The following is a 17,157-nucleotide window of genomic DNA, read 5'->3' as shown; positions in this document are numbered from 1 at the left end:
GAGACATTTTTCTCTTTTCCCCCCATATTTCCCTCTCCTATCTTGACTTAAAAATTCCAGTCTGTAAACAAACTCACAGTTTCCTTAAAACTGGGATACCCAGAACAACAGCCCCCAAGCCACGTCCCACAGGTGTGGGAGACGGCCGGGGGCTGGCTGTGCAGAGCTATTTGCTCAAGAGGGTGAGTCACAGACAACTGGGTTTGTCCCTGCTCATGTTCTCTGTCTTCCTAACAGACTTAAGGAAGTCACTTGGAAGCCGTCCTTGGCTGTGCCCTTGACCATTTGTGCGAGGACTGCAGAGATCTGAGCCCCAAAGCTCTTTCCTCCTGAGAAAGGCATTTGGCCCAAATGGTGCATTTGATTTATACTTTCCTCTTTAGTTACAAAAACTCTGTATCCTGCTAGTTAAACAAATATTTAGAACATTCAATTTATGCATTCTTAATAATAAAATGTTCTCAGCTGCTGAAGGTCCTTTAGCTTTTGGTCAAGGCTTGTAACGCTTTTCCCTCGTCCTCTGCCTCTGCACTGCTAGCCCAGCCAATGCTGGTACTTAGCAAACGACTTGTAAGTTAAAGCCGGAGCCCTGGCAGGCAGGAGAGGTAGGACTTACCTTGTATAGCCTTGTGCTTTGTTTGTTTTTTAATTTAATTTATTGGGGTGACATTGGTTAATAAAATTATATAGGTCTCAGGTGTACAATTCTAGAATACATCATTTGTATATTGTACTGTGTGCACTATCCCAAGTCAAGTCTCCTTCCATCATCATGTATCCCCCCTTACTCCCTCCTGCATTCCTCCCTGACTCCTTTTCCCTCTGGTAATCGCCATACTGTTGTTGTGCTTTGATTTAACAACAACAAGAACAAAAAAATTTTTTCCTGCTTTCCCAGCTCTTTGATAAATGACACAATCAATATCCCAACAACTGATCAGTAACCAGCCTAATTAAAGTATTCAGCTTGTAAATAGAGCTGTCGTGGAGTCCTCCATTAGTGTCCCAGCCAATACAAAATATAATGGATTTTTAAACATATTCTGCTTCCACCAAGATGAGCTTGCAGAAGGGAGGAAAATGTTTTTGGGAAGGGAGAAAAAAACCAAAACAGGTCATAACCCATTTTTTAACACCAAGTCTCCAGGCTCAAATAGAATTACAATCGAACCTCGAGCGCATCCTTTGAAAAACATGTTTCTGTTTAGAATGATTTTGATTCAATCAAGGGCTCATTATGTATTCTTCACAAGGTCCTCATCAAAACTGTTTACGTATCTTGTACATCTGGGTAATGTGGAAAAATACCCCAACAACTATATATTTTGACTTTTCTTAAGTAGCTTCTTCAATTTTTATATCAATATAAGGTTCAAGTAACCATTATGGTATTCTTGCCAAGTCTAATTGATCTGCCTGAATGTATGAGCAGTGTGGAGACCCTTTTCTAGGTTACAGATGCTTTTTCATTGTACCTGGGGGTGACTGCTGTTCCCCACGGGAATACGCCAAAACCATGAGCGCACAGTGTATGTTTTGACACAGTAAAACACAGATTTGGGAGAGCAAATAGCTGCAGATTATTATTATTTTTTTCAATTTAATAAAGATTAGCTGTCTTTACAAGAAAAAATGCTCTTTAATCTTCATGGGTACCACAGAGATTCTCAATAGCCGAGGGAGTCAAATGCTTGCTTGTCCCCCACGGAAAGTATATAAATATTAAGAAACCCAAAAATGGATCTTGTTTAAATGTCCTCATAAAAATGGCTTTTTGTCCATTTCTTAGTCACAACTGATTCCCTAGTGAATTGTATTAGCAAGACATTTATGAGGAGGGGCAACAGACGGAAAGTTTAGTACTTTCTTCTGATGGTATAACTGTCAACCCACCCATGAGGGTGAGATTTAAAGTGAGAAAACCTGCAATAAGGGAGAATGAAAATGATAAAATGTCTCAACTAGATGAGCCAAAATACAGAACACTTATCTACGAAGCATTCCTATGTTTCAGAGAAACACAAAAAATTAGGGAAGACAGACTTGTTCTTTTTTTCTATTATTTCTTGCCTTCTGCTATCTGCACGGGTGGGTCACTCTGCCGCAGGGGCCTCCAGGCTCTTCCATTAGTTGGGGTACCCTTTTTTCCAAGAAATCTTAAGTGAGGTCAAATACACAGATGCACAAACCAGTCATCCTTTACACTGGTCTCCAACAACTGGGCCCCACGAAATCGCAGGGCTCCATAGTATGAACAAAATTAAACCAGAAAGGAGCCCATGGTCCCATGGATAGAAGCAGTAAATAAGGGTTTTATAACTATGTACATAAGTAAAACCCATTACATATTCATGGAAGTCTCTCTGTCACTTAAGCAGACACAAATGTTGAAACTGAGTTGGCTCATTATATATAGTCTCCAGTAATTGGCCAATTTACATTTGTTTAACATTTACAAGGTTATGTACAGAAGAGTAAACGGCACAGTGACTCCTTTCCAATAGCTGATAATTCAACAAAGTAAGACGCAGTGTATGCTGACTACTTCGGCTACCCTTCTCAGATGAAGCGGGCCTCAGATGTCACCTTTATTCATTCATTCAACAGTATTTATTAAGTGTCTACGATGTGCTGGGAAATGAGGGTACATTAAGGGATAAAACAGACAAAAATATCTGTCATCTACAAATACCCAGCACTCAGCTCCGAATGTCTTCACATTCCCAGGAAATGGCCAACCTGGGATTTTAACTCAAGTAATCCAAAGCTACTTCCTGCTCTTGTCAATTTCAAAACCGTGTATTTTTTTAAGGTGAACTTATTATTAAAATGAATATATTAGTATGTCTTAATAGTATTCTAACTTGGCTTATTGTACTATACAAACATGATTTGTCTTAGAGAATATATGTGTGATTTGTTGACGCTTTTCTTAACTACTACATACTTTTTTCTTCTTAATCTTTTCTTAAAATAATTTTAGCAGCATTTCATAATTTCTTCATATATAATAAAAATAATGTTAATAGAATTGTATAGTATAATATATGATTGTATAATATAACAATATAATTGTTTAATATAAATATAATGATCTACTTGTAGGTGAAGTGTTTAGGAAAATTAGCATTCAAGAATATTTTATGCTTATACTTCCCGTGTAGGTAAAAATATTCTTTACATTTAAAAAGTCCATAAAGAAAACAAAATAAAAGATTTTAAGTATATTCATTTAATTAAAAACATTCATTTAATAACATGAAACAAGCAGCTTGCTTAATAGATCGCATTTTAAGTCAGTTGAGCCCCAGTTCTATGCTGTCCACTGTGCATCGCGGGGGAGTGCGGGCAGCGGACCGCACTGTCACACCTTCACGTGGAGCACTGTACGTACCTGACAACGCTTCCCAAGGTGTGGATGCTGCTAACACATCAATCAAAAGTATATAAAGATGGTACATACTTCAATAATTTATTATGTGAATAAAGCCTTATTCATAAAGTCCAGAGCTGCAGGGATTTCAGAGGAAAAAAACTAGAAAATATGGTCCTGTTACAGTTGATAAATTACTTACTTTATATGCACATTTTTACACCTTCTAGTTATGCCTGAAATATACAACCACCTGTTCACCACATAAATCCATCAGAGAACTTCTGGGGCATATTTTTCCAATTTCAGAATCAGTGTAGGTCTAGCGACCACAATCGTGACGGAAGTTTGCATATTCAGGCAGCCGTTTGGGCAATTTGCTATGGAAATAAGGATTTGCTCACCTCTACTGGTCTGTCTGGCCTCCTCAGTATCACCAACTGGATCATCCCCCGAATGTTTCCTTCCATGGACATCGATCGCCTAAGTGTTTCCATAGCTTCGTGGTTGGACTTTCCCAAGAGAGATTCCCCATTAACTGCAATCAGCTGGTCATTTGTTCGCAGACGACCGTCCTGGGGCAAAGGAAAGAAAAACAATATTAAGCAGAGAAAAGTACGGTGCTGACAAGTGGCTGCTTCACAGACAAGTTCAAGTTTAAACACGAAAACAGAAAATAATTCAGCTATTAGGAATGATTTATTTTCTGTGGCAGAAAAAGGTTCTGGAGCTTATCAAATAGTCACAAATACAAACAATCATGAATGGTGTGAGAGTGTCTTTTAGAAATCTTCAAGTCCTGAGATGCAATCATTTAGACCTTTGTATAATGTCTCTTAGCGAGACTCTGTGGCAAGTATGCTAACCTAGTCTGTTCTGCCGTGCGCTCTGGCATGGACCACGCCGCTGACTTCAGGAAAGGGGGCTTGGACACAAAAGGACATGGGCGTATCACTTGAAACAAGAGCCTGCCTTTTTAGGGCAGAAGGACATCATGCTTAAACGCCGTGTGCTTGACAGCAGCAATGTGTCCACTGGTGTCATTGCTAGCTCTGCTGAATCAAGTTCTCATGTAATTTTCTCTAACAGCCAAGAAGCTGCTAGTCTGCTGGTATGAAAGGAACACAGAGGTGTGTGGTGAAGGCCAATTTGCTGTGCCGTCCTCTGGCAGAAGCGCTTGAGAAAAGGGATCGTCAGGGTTTACAAGGAGGTTCTGAGCGAAGAGCACGCGTATGCAGCGTCTCCAGGAAGGACTGGAACCTCAGCTGGTGGACAGGCAGCCCGGACTCGGGAGTAATTCCATTCTAGGCACCAGCCATCTCCAGCCAGAATCCCTCCCAAACCAGAGTCTAGCGATAACCAGCTCTGCTGACAAAAGCACTTGAGGGGACCATGGTACGTCTCCCCAAGGGGCAGCCTGGGAGGGGTGCTTAAAATATTGACAGTCGGATTAGAGACATTAATTATGTCTTATAACTGTTTTCCACTAGGGAAGAAAAGTTCTTGCTGTGAGGCACAGATGCAGTGTTAGGGATGTTATGCTGTCGTTGCTGCTAATAAATTTGGTAGAAGTAACTACTTCTACTAAAAAATTGATGGTAATTTTCCATCAATTACCTCAAGTGATTCTCACAGAACTTCAAGAGGTTAAGTAGATTAATGTTGTTATTCACATTTTACAGGTAAGAAAACTGAGGCCGGGAAGTGATGTAACTTGCCCCAGGTCACAAAAGCGAGCCAGAGACGAACCAAGCCCAGGCCGGTTTCACGCTCCCTCTCTGCAGTCTCCTACCACCCTACTGTCCTACCGGACACCCTCGTTACTCCTCCAGGCTACAGTTTGCGCCACTGCGATGGGCTGGAAAATATTAAAGAGTTTTTGCAGTTGGAAGTACCTGGGATCCATGTTCAAATGAACAGAAGGAAATGCCAAAGAAAAATGCTTCTTTAAGAAGGGAGACAAGCAGACATGCAGGGACTGATAGGACCAACCTGACTGCTCTGAGAGAGAAATCCCGTGCACAAGGTGACAAGCTATGACTAGTGCGGTAGCCGATGGTCAGAGGAAATGGGGGTGGACAGAGGGAACGGGGTGGGGGGGATGGGGGGGTGAAAGCCGCTCTGGGGAGCTCACATCCTCCTGGAGGCACCGCGCATGCCACCTGCTGGGGAGGGTGCTGGCCAGCTCGGCCTGCGGGACACCCGCAGGGGCACAGGCCTCGGTGGAGAAGCTGCGATGGCTCGGGGTCAGTAGGGAAGGGTGTACGCTCTGTCAAACGTCTGAGTGGGCTGTCTCAGCAGAGCGCTTTCCCTCCCTTCCTCCTGTTTCCCCAGTCTACTTAACCTTTACCCTAATTTGGAACAAATCTGGAAATGAGATTTACAGGAAAGGCCAAATGAGAAAGAAATCTCTTCATTTCTGTTATCAATTCTGAGTGAGGCACATAAAGAATAAGATTAAGGTTACTGGAAATGGGGGTAAAACAAAAACAACCTTAATGGTTTAGTCTTATGAAGTGAGACATGACTAGAGAAATTATTCTATTTAGGCATTTAATGGAAAGAACACTACTGGGCTGGACCTTGAGAAGAAGGTTAGGAGGGTCACTAGAAATCTTTTGGGGACGACTGGAGACGGTGGTTTTGAAAGAGGAGGCGGAAGCAGAGGAGCTGGATCACGATCCTAGCTCTGCTAACAGGAAATGAGGTCTAGTGTTAGATTTGTAGAGGCTCAGTCTTGGCAGGACACCTCGTCCTCTATAACAGGAAGAAGATAAAGACTGAAACTTTATGAATATTTGTAGAATGAAGGAAATGAAATCTGAGTGAGATCCCACCTGGTAACCTCCCGTGAACCTTCTCTGTGAAGTATGGGACTAGGTCTGTGTGAAGAGGTAACCAAGAGATAAGGAGATATAAGAAGTTTTATTTGTGTGTGTAAATAATCTCTTACCAACAGGTATTAAGTTCAAGTTTTTATTTTCAGCTACATTCCAAGTCTCAAGCATGCAGAACTATACTGAAGTAGAATATGCTTGTTGAATCCAAATCCCAAACAAAAAGGCAGGTCGGGTCACCCCAGGGCAGCTGGGACTTTTTTTTTTAGAAGACGTCACATTCATCCCAAGTACCACTGTGGAGCTGTGGGCATGATACAAACCCACACACTCTCATTTTCAGGCTTAGCTACTCTGTTGCTACCGATGTCTGCTTTTTCTTTATACAATAGATGAAGGATAATTTCACTAATGGTGATGCCACTAGGCACCATGTTGTCCTAACATTTAGAATATAATCACAGAATTTAGGGCTGGAAGTGTCCTCAGAGGTCGTCTTGCCCAACCTTGTCTGTGTACAGATAGATAATGGGATGGCTAAAGAGGATGAGAAACCGTTTATTGAACTCCTCTTCAGAGACGCCACTTAGATTAGGACTTGTTCATTTCGTTAAAGTCCGAGCTAGATCAGAGGAGCACAAGTCCCAACTTCTCAGTATTACCTATTCACAAACCACTCTGTCTTCCACATAGATGACCATGACTGGTCCCTAAAGCAGTAATGCTTCAAAACCAGAGAGGACACTATGTCACATGATATCTCCCGGAAGAGAACCCTGTATACAAAAACCAGTCAAATGACCAAAGACACAAGACAAGGAGACTGCTGGGGATGGAAGAGCAAGGGAGCAAGCCAGAAGAGGGAGAACAAACACCGCTCTGCGTACATATAAACCCACCTAGCTCTATATACGGACATATCCAGGCCTAGTCTGGATGAAGTTGATACAGGGAGGAGCTCATTACTCCCCATTCATCAAATATCACTCAAAATTATGTATGTCTATTCTGCTTTGGAGTAATTTTGTCAAGAAAGGTAGTTTTTTATGGTTTTATTACTTTTTCTATTAACATTATGTTTAAGAAAATGCTTAATTAAGCATAAGGATGCTAAATCTTATCAACTGATTTTATATCAGTGAATTCAACTATCCAAGGATATTTCTCAGTACTCTTAGGATATTTATTTTATTATAATTTGGACCAAATTCCTTTCTGCTATGGACTGTGTGTACCCCCTGTTCCTGCTCCTGCCCAAATTTGTATATTGGAATCCTAACTTCCAACATGAGGTTATTAGGAGGCGGGGCCTTTGGGAGGTGGTTAGGCCATGAGAATGGAGCCCTCATGAATGGGATTAGTGCCCTCAAAAAGGGGCCTGAGAGGGAGCTCCCTGTTCCCTCTGCTACGTGAGGCGACAGCAAGAAGACACCCACCTATTAACCCAAAGGGGGCTCTCGCCAGACATCAAATCTGCTGGTGCCTTGACCTTAGGCTTCGGCCTCCAGAATTGTGAGAAATACATTTCTGTTGTTCGTAAGCCAGCCAGTTTATGGTATTTTGTTCTAGCGGCCGGGACGCACTGAGACACTTGCCTTCCTAACCAAAAAGACAGCAACTACATCTCCCCTCTGGCAGTCCTGCGAACACTGTCCCTCCTCAGGCTAGGAGGGCGTACGGAAAACTTCCGAAAGGGGAAGGAGAACAGAGTCAATATAAGAAGTAACTTTTTTCAGGGCACTTTAGGACCAATGTGAGATGTCTTCTCCACGTCCTGGCTGGCTTCAAACCTCGTCAGCCCTCACCTGGTTCTAATGCAGAAGGAAGCGTGGACTGGGAGGCAAGATGCCTGAATTTTACATCTCTCTTTAACTGAACACTTGCAGGCCAGGCCTAGTGCAAATATTTTGCATACGTTCTCTCATTCATTTCTTACCACAACCCTTTGATACCACTCTCCGCTATTTCAGACAAATAAAAAGGAGGCTCCGAGAAATTAAGTGATTTGTTAAAGGGTACTGGCATGACCAGGACTACCTGTCTTTGAGTCAGACATGTACCTGTCATGCTTTGTTGCTTCTAAAATCAAAGTCCTAGAGATGATTAAAGGCACTACAATTATTAATGACAAGAATTATTAAAGATTTTCTACTCTGTGTAGTCATTGTGCCAAACCCCTTACATGAGCTATACAATTTAGTCCGTACAACAATCCTAAACATTGGGAACTATTACCCCACTTTATAAAGGAAAAAACCAAAGATCAGGCCAGTTGAGTGCATAATAAAAAGTACATTTCTAAAAATAGATTTGAACTAGGTCCGGCTCACTCTGAAATTCATGTGTTCAACCATGTTGCTAGTGAGTTTTGTCTTCTGGGGGCTGTTGGCCTCCTTTGAGTATCTAATAAAAGCTACAGATTCTCACCTCTTAAAAATAAATATTTACACCATGGTTTCTCCACAGTTGCACACTGGACCAGGTAACTCCTTGTGGTGGGGGAGTCACGGAAGCATAGCCATGATTTCCAGGGGGAGGGAGAGTCCAGTGACCGGTAGTTCAGCACCCACTACATTCCACGGTGCCCGGGTACGACCTCTGTCATGGTTGCTGGGGATACTGCATGGCTCACTCCACCCCTTTGGGCTAATTTCTTCTGGGGCCCTTTACCTCTCAAGTTCTCATGATCACGGAGGAGACAGAAAGAAAACCATGGTAAAGAACTAGCCTCCACAACGTCTAAGACAAGCACGAGCGAGTGGGCTGGCTTTCCCAGGAGTAGCTGGCTGGGGCCCAAAGCCAGTCTGCATTAGGCATGGTGTTGAGAGGATTAATCATGACCAGGTGTCGGCTCCTGCCTCTGCATGTTTCCACAGGGGCCCTCGGTAAAGCTTTCTGGGGTAGTATCAGACCCAGAGCCCAAACGCCAAAGGCTGACTTCAGACTGCAGAGCAGCGCGTTCCTGGTGGAGGTGGGCCTCCAGGCGAGATGGCGCCTGACTGAGGCAGAGGGCCGTCCTGAGAAAAGCCTCCTCGATGCCCGAAGATCATTCCACGACAACTTCTGCCTCGTACTTTAGGGGAAAAAAAAAATCCCAACCTAGAAAAGAGCCTTGCATTCCAGATTGAAATAATTTAACTTCATTTAAAAACAGTAGCAATAAAAGGAACAGAATAAATCAAGATTTTAAAGTATAGTTCTGAAAACAAAGAAGTGGAATAAAGGAAGCTGGGAAGACTGGAAGCACATAGACTCTTCCCATGAAGAGTACCTACCTACACTAGCCAATGCTTTACATCATCTGTCCTAAGACAATTTCAAGCAATGTGAGCGGGGCATTCTTCCCCAATCAGAGCTCTGTTCTCTAGGGGCAATAAACTGCGTTCTGGTGTACGCACCATCGTGACTTGACCCACACCTTCCTTCTGCCCAAATGTCTTCTGCGCTCCTGCTCACCTGTTGAATATTTATCCTTTATAGCAAGGCTCAGCAACTGCCTTCCATTCAGTTTTCTCCACAGACAGAATTAATTGCTCTATCATCCTCAACACCCATGATACTTTTATATTTGTCTACCATAACCCGATCACGTTAGAGTTGTTTATATATTTACTTTATTATGCTGCCATCTCCCTAGATTATAGAATGAGTCGTCTTAGGTTTTCTGTCTCCAGTCTATCATGTATTGTATAACTCACTGCAGATGTTCAAGAAATACTTGCTAAATTGAGTCACTTGAAAAATACTTCACCCAGGTGCTTTGGGCCTGGTGTAAGTTTCAACTACAGCAGACAAACTGCGTAATTTACAAACTCTGACTCTGAGAGATTCTTGAATCCAGGCTGGCTTGGACACACCAGCACATGTTCAGAGAACCTTTATAATTCTAAAAGGGAAGCGTGCTTACTTTCTGTGAACTGGCTCAATATCCTGTTGGTCAGCTACGTAAAAGTTTCAATTTATTTATCTAACTCAGTTATTGTCGTAAAAGCCTCACTCCATTTCTACATAGCAAACCAGTGAAGTTCCAGCAACATACCATTTACTCAGCACCGGTGGCATGGGAGACTTTTAAAAAAGGATAGCTGAAGAGTATTTTTTTTTTAAGAGCATCAGAATATACATAAATGTGTTATAATTCTGCCCATTTTGAACACCTTCTGGAAACATGAGGCACAACTAAATACATCAGAACTTGGAGCCTTTGCTGTAGTCATTAGTGGACCCTACACCCCTCAGGGCAGCTTCGGAGCACGGCACGGGCCGTCACGAGTGCGCACGGGCCTCCGAGGCGGCAGGGCCTTCTACGCCTCTTCTACCTCCTGCCTCCTGGCACTTCAGTTTCCTCTCCATCCCTTCCTATCTGCTTCCTGATTTTCTGCTTTCAGTTTATGTTGGCCTAGAGAATGAGATAATCAAAAGCTTACTAAGGCGTATGTTATATGAAATAAAAAGATTCTGCACAAATGCCTCACCGGATTAGAATCTCAGAGGCCTCTCCAACTTACTGACATTTGTTTATTTATTTAAAAAAATAAACTGTGGCCCTGGCCGGTTTGGCTCAGTGATTAGAGCATCGTCCGGTGGACCAGAGAGGCCCCGGTTCGGTTCCCGCTAAGGGCACGTATCTTGGTTGCAATTTGTCCCCAGCTCTGGTTGGGGTTGTGTGGGTGGCAGCCACTCAATGTGTCTCTCATGTCAATGTTTCTCTCTCTCTCTTCCTCCCACTCTATCTGAAAATAAATGCAAATAAAATAAAATAAAATAAAAAATAATAAACTGTGTTCTCATTTGTGCTGTGATTACTAAAAGCCCGGTCGCTAGAAAAATGGGCCCCAAAACAGAGCATCTAGAACTAAACTCTGAGCACATTCTAAACACCTATCAATACCTATCATGAAGGTGAATATAGCTTCTTAGGTGAAAGGTACAGTTTACGATTCAAAGGATCATCATTTTGAGATACCATCATCTTGGAATATTTCCTTTTTAATTAGGTCTACCAACTCTTTTTTTTTTTTTTTTCAAGCCTACTGAGACAACCATAGAGTCCAAAATATACATCAAATTGATGTAGTTTCAAAGTTTTATCCAGCATGGTGTACATTTATTTTTCGTCTGCATGTCCAATGCATGAAATAAAAATGTGAGATTAATAAAGATCAACAAGAAAAGTAATGATTGATGCTGGTGTTGTGGGATTTTAAAAGTAATATTACATATTGATTAAATAGTTCCTATTGAAGAAAAGTCATATTGTCAGGCTCCTCATTTATGGTTAATATATACTAACAGTTTTGGCTTTTTAAAAAAGGAAATTGGTTAAAAATAATTGGCATAATATAATTGATATGTTTATCATTTTTAAATTAGCAATTTCATTTTTTAAGGTAAATTTCTTAATGAATAAACAGTGAGTATGAAGTATTCCCGGTAAAGTTCCTGCTTTTAGTTGTCCATAAGATGTATAATATTTTTGTGATTGGGATGCAATGCTAGATTTTAGCTTCTAACATTTGAGGATTTGTAATGGATCTATTTATAAACTCAGACTGTATGGTCCTTTTGTCAAAGGTTAAAAATCTAGAAGACATGACTACTGTAATGATCTTTACAGTTCTCTACCAGTAGAAAATATTATCAATTTTAAGGAAAGTGAATAGTTAAAGAAATCATTTAACATTAGTGTTCTTTAAAAAGCTGTCCTTTTTATCTTCCTTTAAATTCATTAATTATAGATCCATCACATGATTTAAAGATACCAGCAGAGATGAAGGTGGAAATTACTCACGCTGGGAGCTCCTACCGAACTCCTGTTAAGAGCTTGGATGCTATTAAATGTTCCTTATTACGAAGAGACATGGAAATTCAGCATCAAGCCTCATGTTCCTAGAAATTCTAGGACTGTGCGGAGTCTCTCCAAAAACTTGTATTTTAGTTATTTTAAAAATAGGAGGTAGATAAAACTTTTTCTTCTACCAATTACTAAACAGTGTAGATTATGAAATTCTGCATCTCTTAGAGGGAAGTATTTGAATTTCTGAAGCACACAAAAATCAAATCATTTAAATTATGCCTATTTCATATTCTGAGTGCATTCATTTGCAATTAGCTTTGTCAGGCATTTTTCTTTCATTTAATTTCATCATCATCAAGTAAGTATTTATTAAGCACAAACCTGGCTAATTAATTTTCTAGAGAATAACAGGTATTCTTAAATTCATTCTCTCTATTTAAGAGCCCTTAAATAATCTACCTGATACACAACATTTTTCCCTTAGCAAAAACTGTCTTTAAATTTTAATTTTTACCTTATTATTTCAAGGTTTCCACAGGACACATTTCAGTCCCAAACTCAGTCTTAATCCGAATTTAAAAAAAAAAAAAGTCATACTGTGAGATTTCTGTTTTTACCGCATGTTAATATTCTACCTCAATTTTTAAAAATAGCACTATTCAAGTTATATATTTCTTCTAAAAGTGATTCATTTTGAAGGTAAAAAATAAGCACCTGAAGTTAGTATAGTCAACAGATATAAAAATGCATTTTCTCCAAAAAACGTTTAACTAAGATAGTACATCAAAAGCAAAGCAAAAAAAAAAAGTCACTGATTTCAGAATTCAAAATGTTTACCAAATGAGAATGAAAATATCTCAGGTACTCAATCTGATAATCAAGATATTATGTGTACTCCTATGGAGAAAGAGAAAAGCTAATTTTTATATGGATTTTGAGAAAGAAGAGTATTTTTCTCAAGGTATATATTTTTAAATTGCAACAAAGACAATGTTTCTTGTCACTTAACAGTAACAACAACAGCACATTAACTTTGAATTCCAATCACAAAAGTGAAACCTTAGAACCCGTCCTTGTGGGGTACTAAGCTTCTCCTATTCCCAGCCCTTGGGTCATGAGCTCACACATGCACTTGTGTCTAGCAATATTGGTCTGGAAGCAACTGCCCTCTACTTCAGGAGCAAATACCCAAGAAGAATGGCAGAAACTGCAGTGAAGCTACAGGCACACAGAAATGCATGCTATTGTTTAAGCATATTAGTATCAATACTCCGAATGATCACTCTGCATGTCTCAAAGCAAGCTCAAAGGGATGCTTTGGAGGGGCCCACAGACAACCCTAGATGCAAAAGCAGTTTGAAATGCCAAATGCTGTGTTCTAATTGGGGCAGGAGACTGTTTCTGGGCTTTTTGATTGGAATTTAAATATTTAAGCTGTTAGCTAATTCTGAATAGAGTAAAAATATGATTTTGTTTGCCCTTAGACTGAGTGAGGGAGCCACTTCCAAGAGGGAATGCTAGGGTAGCTGGATGCTCTTACTTTCAAACGGAAATTTACTTCTCTATTAGAAATGACTCAAATAAAAGCTGAAATGATAGAAAGTAGTAGCCCGAAAGGTAAGGGCGGAAAAAAAGAGAAGCCTTCAATTACAGTCACAGTCATTCAGGGGTTTTATATCAGGCAAGAAGTAGCTACCTTTGTCTACACCAACTGAAGCCCCCAGGAGAATACAGCACACAGAATCCACAGGAAGAATTTGGTCATACTTTTCAAAGTAGTTTAGTTTTCAAAAACCCACCTTCCCTAAAGGGAAAAAAACACCTTGAGAACCAATTAGTGGTATAAAGGACCAGGAGAAAAAGACTGTGCTCTGGCAGAAAGATATTTTGTTGATTTCAGGTAAAAACCTGGGGCCAGATGCTCAAGCCCATGTTCCCCATGCATATCTCCCTTTTGCCCCAGGGGTATGCCGTCTGATACATTTGTATCTTCTGAATGGGGACAGGAATAAAGTCTCAAAACAATTTTTGTAAAACATAATCCTGAATCACAGAATAGGTGGCAATTTTCTGAGCAGTAACAGTGGATTATTGGAACAGTGGAAAGAGAATAGAAAAATGATTTCTTTTTTTCCTAATCAGATTTCTTGTGAGCAATGCTTAGTCCTCTACCCTTTACACTGCAAAAGTAAACAAGACAAATGGATACTAAACATTCACCATAAGGCTAAATTCATGATTGATGCTTCTTACTGTTTAAGATTAGCTATAAATATGCTGTCCAGTGGTTTTTAATGGTGTGATTGTCTGACTCAGCAGACCAACATCAGAAGGAAATTTACATAAATGGAAAGTGAAATCTTTCTGCAAGAACCAGGACTGTTAGAAACTGCTTAGGTAAGGAGATGCTCACTTTCACAAACATGGATATACATATTAAGCCAGCTCTCCAATATCTGCTTGAGTGTAAGTTACTGCCCATAAAAAAGCTAAGATGTTTGCTTTTAATTTCTAAAAATTCCTTTCAGCTTCAATTTTACTAGGAATAAATTCTTCAAATAGAACTGTCACCAGGAATAAGACTCATCCTCAAACACAGCACATACTTAGAGGGCTTGGCTAGGAATGACAAGCCTGATACAAGATAATTCCAGGGCAACAGGCCCTGATCTCCAGGAATAAGAATCGATCAGGAGAACCAACCTTCACCTCAGGGCAGCATAGCACAGGGTCTGAAGTCAGGCTGCCTGGGTTCAAATCTTAGCCTCAGCAATTCCTGGCTGCGTGACAGGCACATGGGCACGATGTGGAGAGGCACTAACCACTACAATTTTCAATTCCCCTTCGATGAAATGACGCGATAATAATCCAGTGTGAATGTAAAGAGTAAAATTAGAGAAGCCACCTGAGATACTTTTCATGCTGTCCAGCATGTATTTACACTAAGTGCAATGAATGTTATTTGCTTTTGTTGTTGTTATTGCTATTATTTCCCTTCTGCTCCTAATTCTGCATTCCTGAGCCAGATTGGAGAGTTTGATAGATTGGAGGATAGGCCGCAAATCATCATCCTTCTCGGTACCCACACTTTGATTCAGCTTTATCATGAGTGGATTATATTTCCTCATACCTTGGATTGACTTTGGATTCAAGCATATGACTTGTTTTGGTCAATGGGGTGTGTGTGTGTGTGTGTGTGTGTGTGTGTATATGTGTGTGGAGTTAGGCAGGATAGATAGCTGTTAGGACAGGAGGAGGGGAAGGGGGAATTTATCTCTTCCAATGAACAAAGGAATCAGTAGTCTTGGGACCTGTCAAGATAAAATCGCCAGATGTTCTCATCAATTCTGGGAAAAGCCACAATAATGGAAAAGGGGGACCTTGAAATCTAGGCTGTTGCCCAAGATATCTGGCAGGGAAACCTTGAAACCTATAGGGAGAAAAAATATAAAACTCTTGAACACCATTCCCCCAAGATGGGATGCTCAGACTGGCTGAGTTGCCCACTTGTGCTTTATGCCAAGTTCATTCTTAATAAATTTGTATGCCACTTGCTTTGCTTCAACACTGCTTCCTGTCACTCATCTGAATTCTTTCTCATGAGTGTGAAAGAAGCCGAGGAGGGAAAGCCCCCTCTGACTCTTGGCTCTCTGGTAACAAGTGACAGTGAGTCAGGGGGGATCCCTGAACGTATGAGGCTTCACGCATAGCTGTGGGTCTCTGACAACACATAGCATAGGGAGGATGTGCTGCAGCTAGCCTGCTAGTCCCAGACACAGGTGAAATGTGGGCAGCACAATTAGACTTGTCAACCTAGTGTGATAGAGACACTAGCCTGAATCTGAACCCCTCTAGCTGCACTGCAGAGTCATGAGGGTCATGAAGGAAATAAAGGCTTACTGATGTATATTAACAGAATTTTGTCATTATTTATTATACAACAAAAACTAACTGATCCAAGGAGTGCATTAAAGAACTATCTACCCACAATGCACTTCTTATTACCCCAGGAAAAAGATATTATTAGCTCAGTGTCTATGAAACAAAAGTGGCATGGTAAGTTGAAGAGGAGATATGTTCCAACAAAGCCAGGATTCTAGGACCAGGACTGCTCCCTGTAAACCCTAACTAGGCCTTCTTGGGCTTTGTGAGGAAGATGAGATATGTCATTCATATTAGCATCATTTAAAAATGGCTGACCTTTATTGAAAGTTTATCATAGGCAATGTGCTAGGCACTTTATATATTGTCTCTTTCTGTCCTCACAAGAGCACAGGAGGTAGGCACTACTAATTTTACTCTTTTCACAAATGAGGAAACTGAGGCATATTGAGGACAAGTAACCCGCCTACATTCACAGAGGGTGAGAGGAGCTAAGGCAGGATTCAAACTCAGGAAGTTTCATTGTCCGGCGTGAACTGATGAGCCCAAATGTACTTCCCTCTGTAAACGCTTTCTGCTATAATCACATGGTCTCTATTTATTTAACCTTTAGAAACCCTGTGGATTAGGGATTACTTGCTATTCCTTTTCTACAGATGAGAAGATGGGAACATAGCAGGACAAGTGCCTTGCTAGCCGGTGGTGAAACTGGATTTGAACACAGGCGTCTAGTTAACTACTCATCACGTCACGTTAACAGCTGCGATCACACTCCCAATACAATGCGAAGGGCAGAAGCATGTTCTTTCCTGTTTTGGGGGGAACTGCCAAGCTTCTCCAATGCACTCCCAGCACCAGGGTTGTCTTTAAGTATATACAATGTGATAAATGGCCTTTAGTTTATACCTCAATCACTCACGGGCTCCACGGAGCTTTCTTTCTGACAAGTGCAATTTTCTTATTTGCTGCCTTTACATTGACTTATTTGTGTAGTTCTGGTTGTGTATTTTTAGGCTCAAGTCTGTCAGGTTACGAATTTAGAGTAATTCTAACAGAGTAGTAAAATTAATGCAAGAAAGAAGGATGGGTTTGTAGAACATTCTCTAGGAAATGACATTAACCACTCAAAGTGTGAGAAGGGGGCCACTGCTGCCCAGATGTGGCAGGGAGCCAGAGTGGTCTCATGCCTTCGCACACCTTCCCGGTCCAGTCCTCAAGCACAAAACCACACCTCCAAGTACCTTCACGCCAACGAGCAAACACTTGTC

The 17,157-nt window shown here is 40.9% G+C and overlaps 1 protein-coding gene across 1 annotated transcript in view; it reads right to left on the bottom strand.

The window, feature by feature from the left end:
* Positions 1-17,157, bottom strand: part of PARD3B (par-3 family cell polarity regulator beta) — a 979,738-nt gene that overhangs the window by 381,082 nt on the left and 581,499 nt on the right. Inside the window, exon 12 of the mRNA XM_036254726.1 lies at positions 3,778-3,948. Within this exon, the coding sequence (XP_036110619.1) occupies positions 3,778-3,948 (171 nt within the window). The remainder of the gene's footprint in view (positions 1-3,777; positions 3,949-17,157) is intronic.

Source organism: Molossus molossus, unplaced genomic scaffold (genome assembly GCF_014108415.1).
Source record: "Molossus molossus isolate mMolMol1 unplaced genomic scaffold, mMolMol1.p scaffold_m16_p_11, whole genome shotgun sequence".
Classification (NCBI taxonomy): Eukaryota; Metazoa; Chordata; class Mammalia; order Chiroptera; family Molossidae; genus Molossus; species Molossus molossus.
This window is presented reverse-complemented; position numbering and strand designations above follow the sequence as displayed.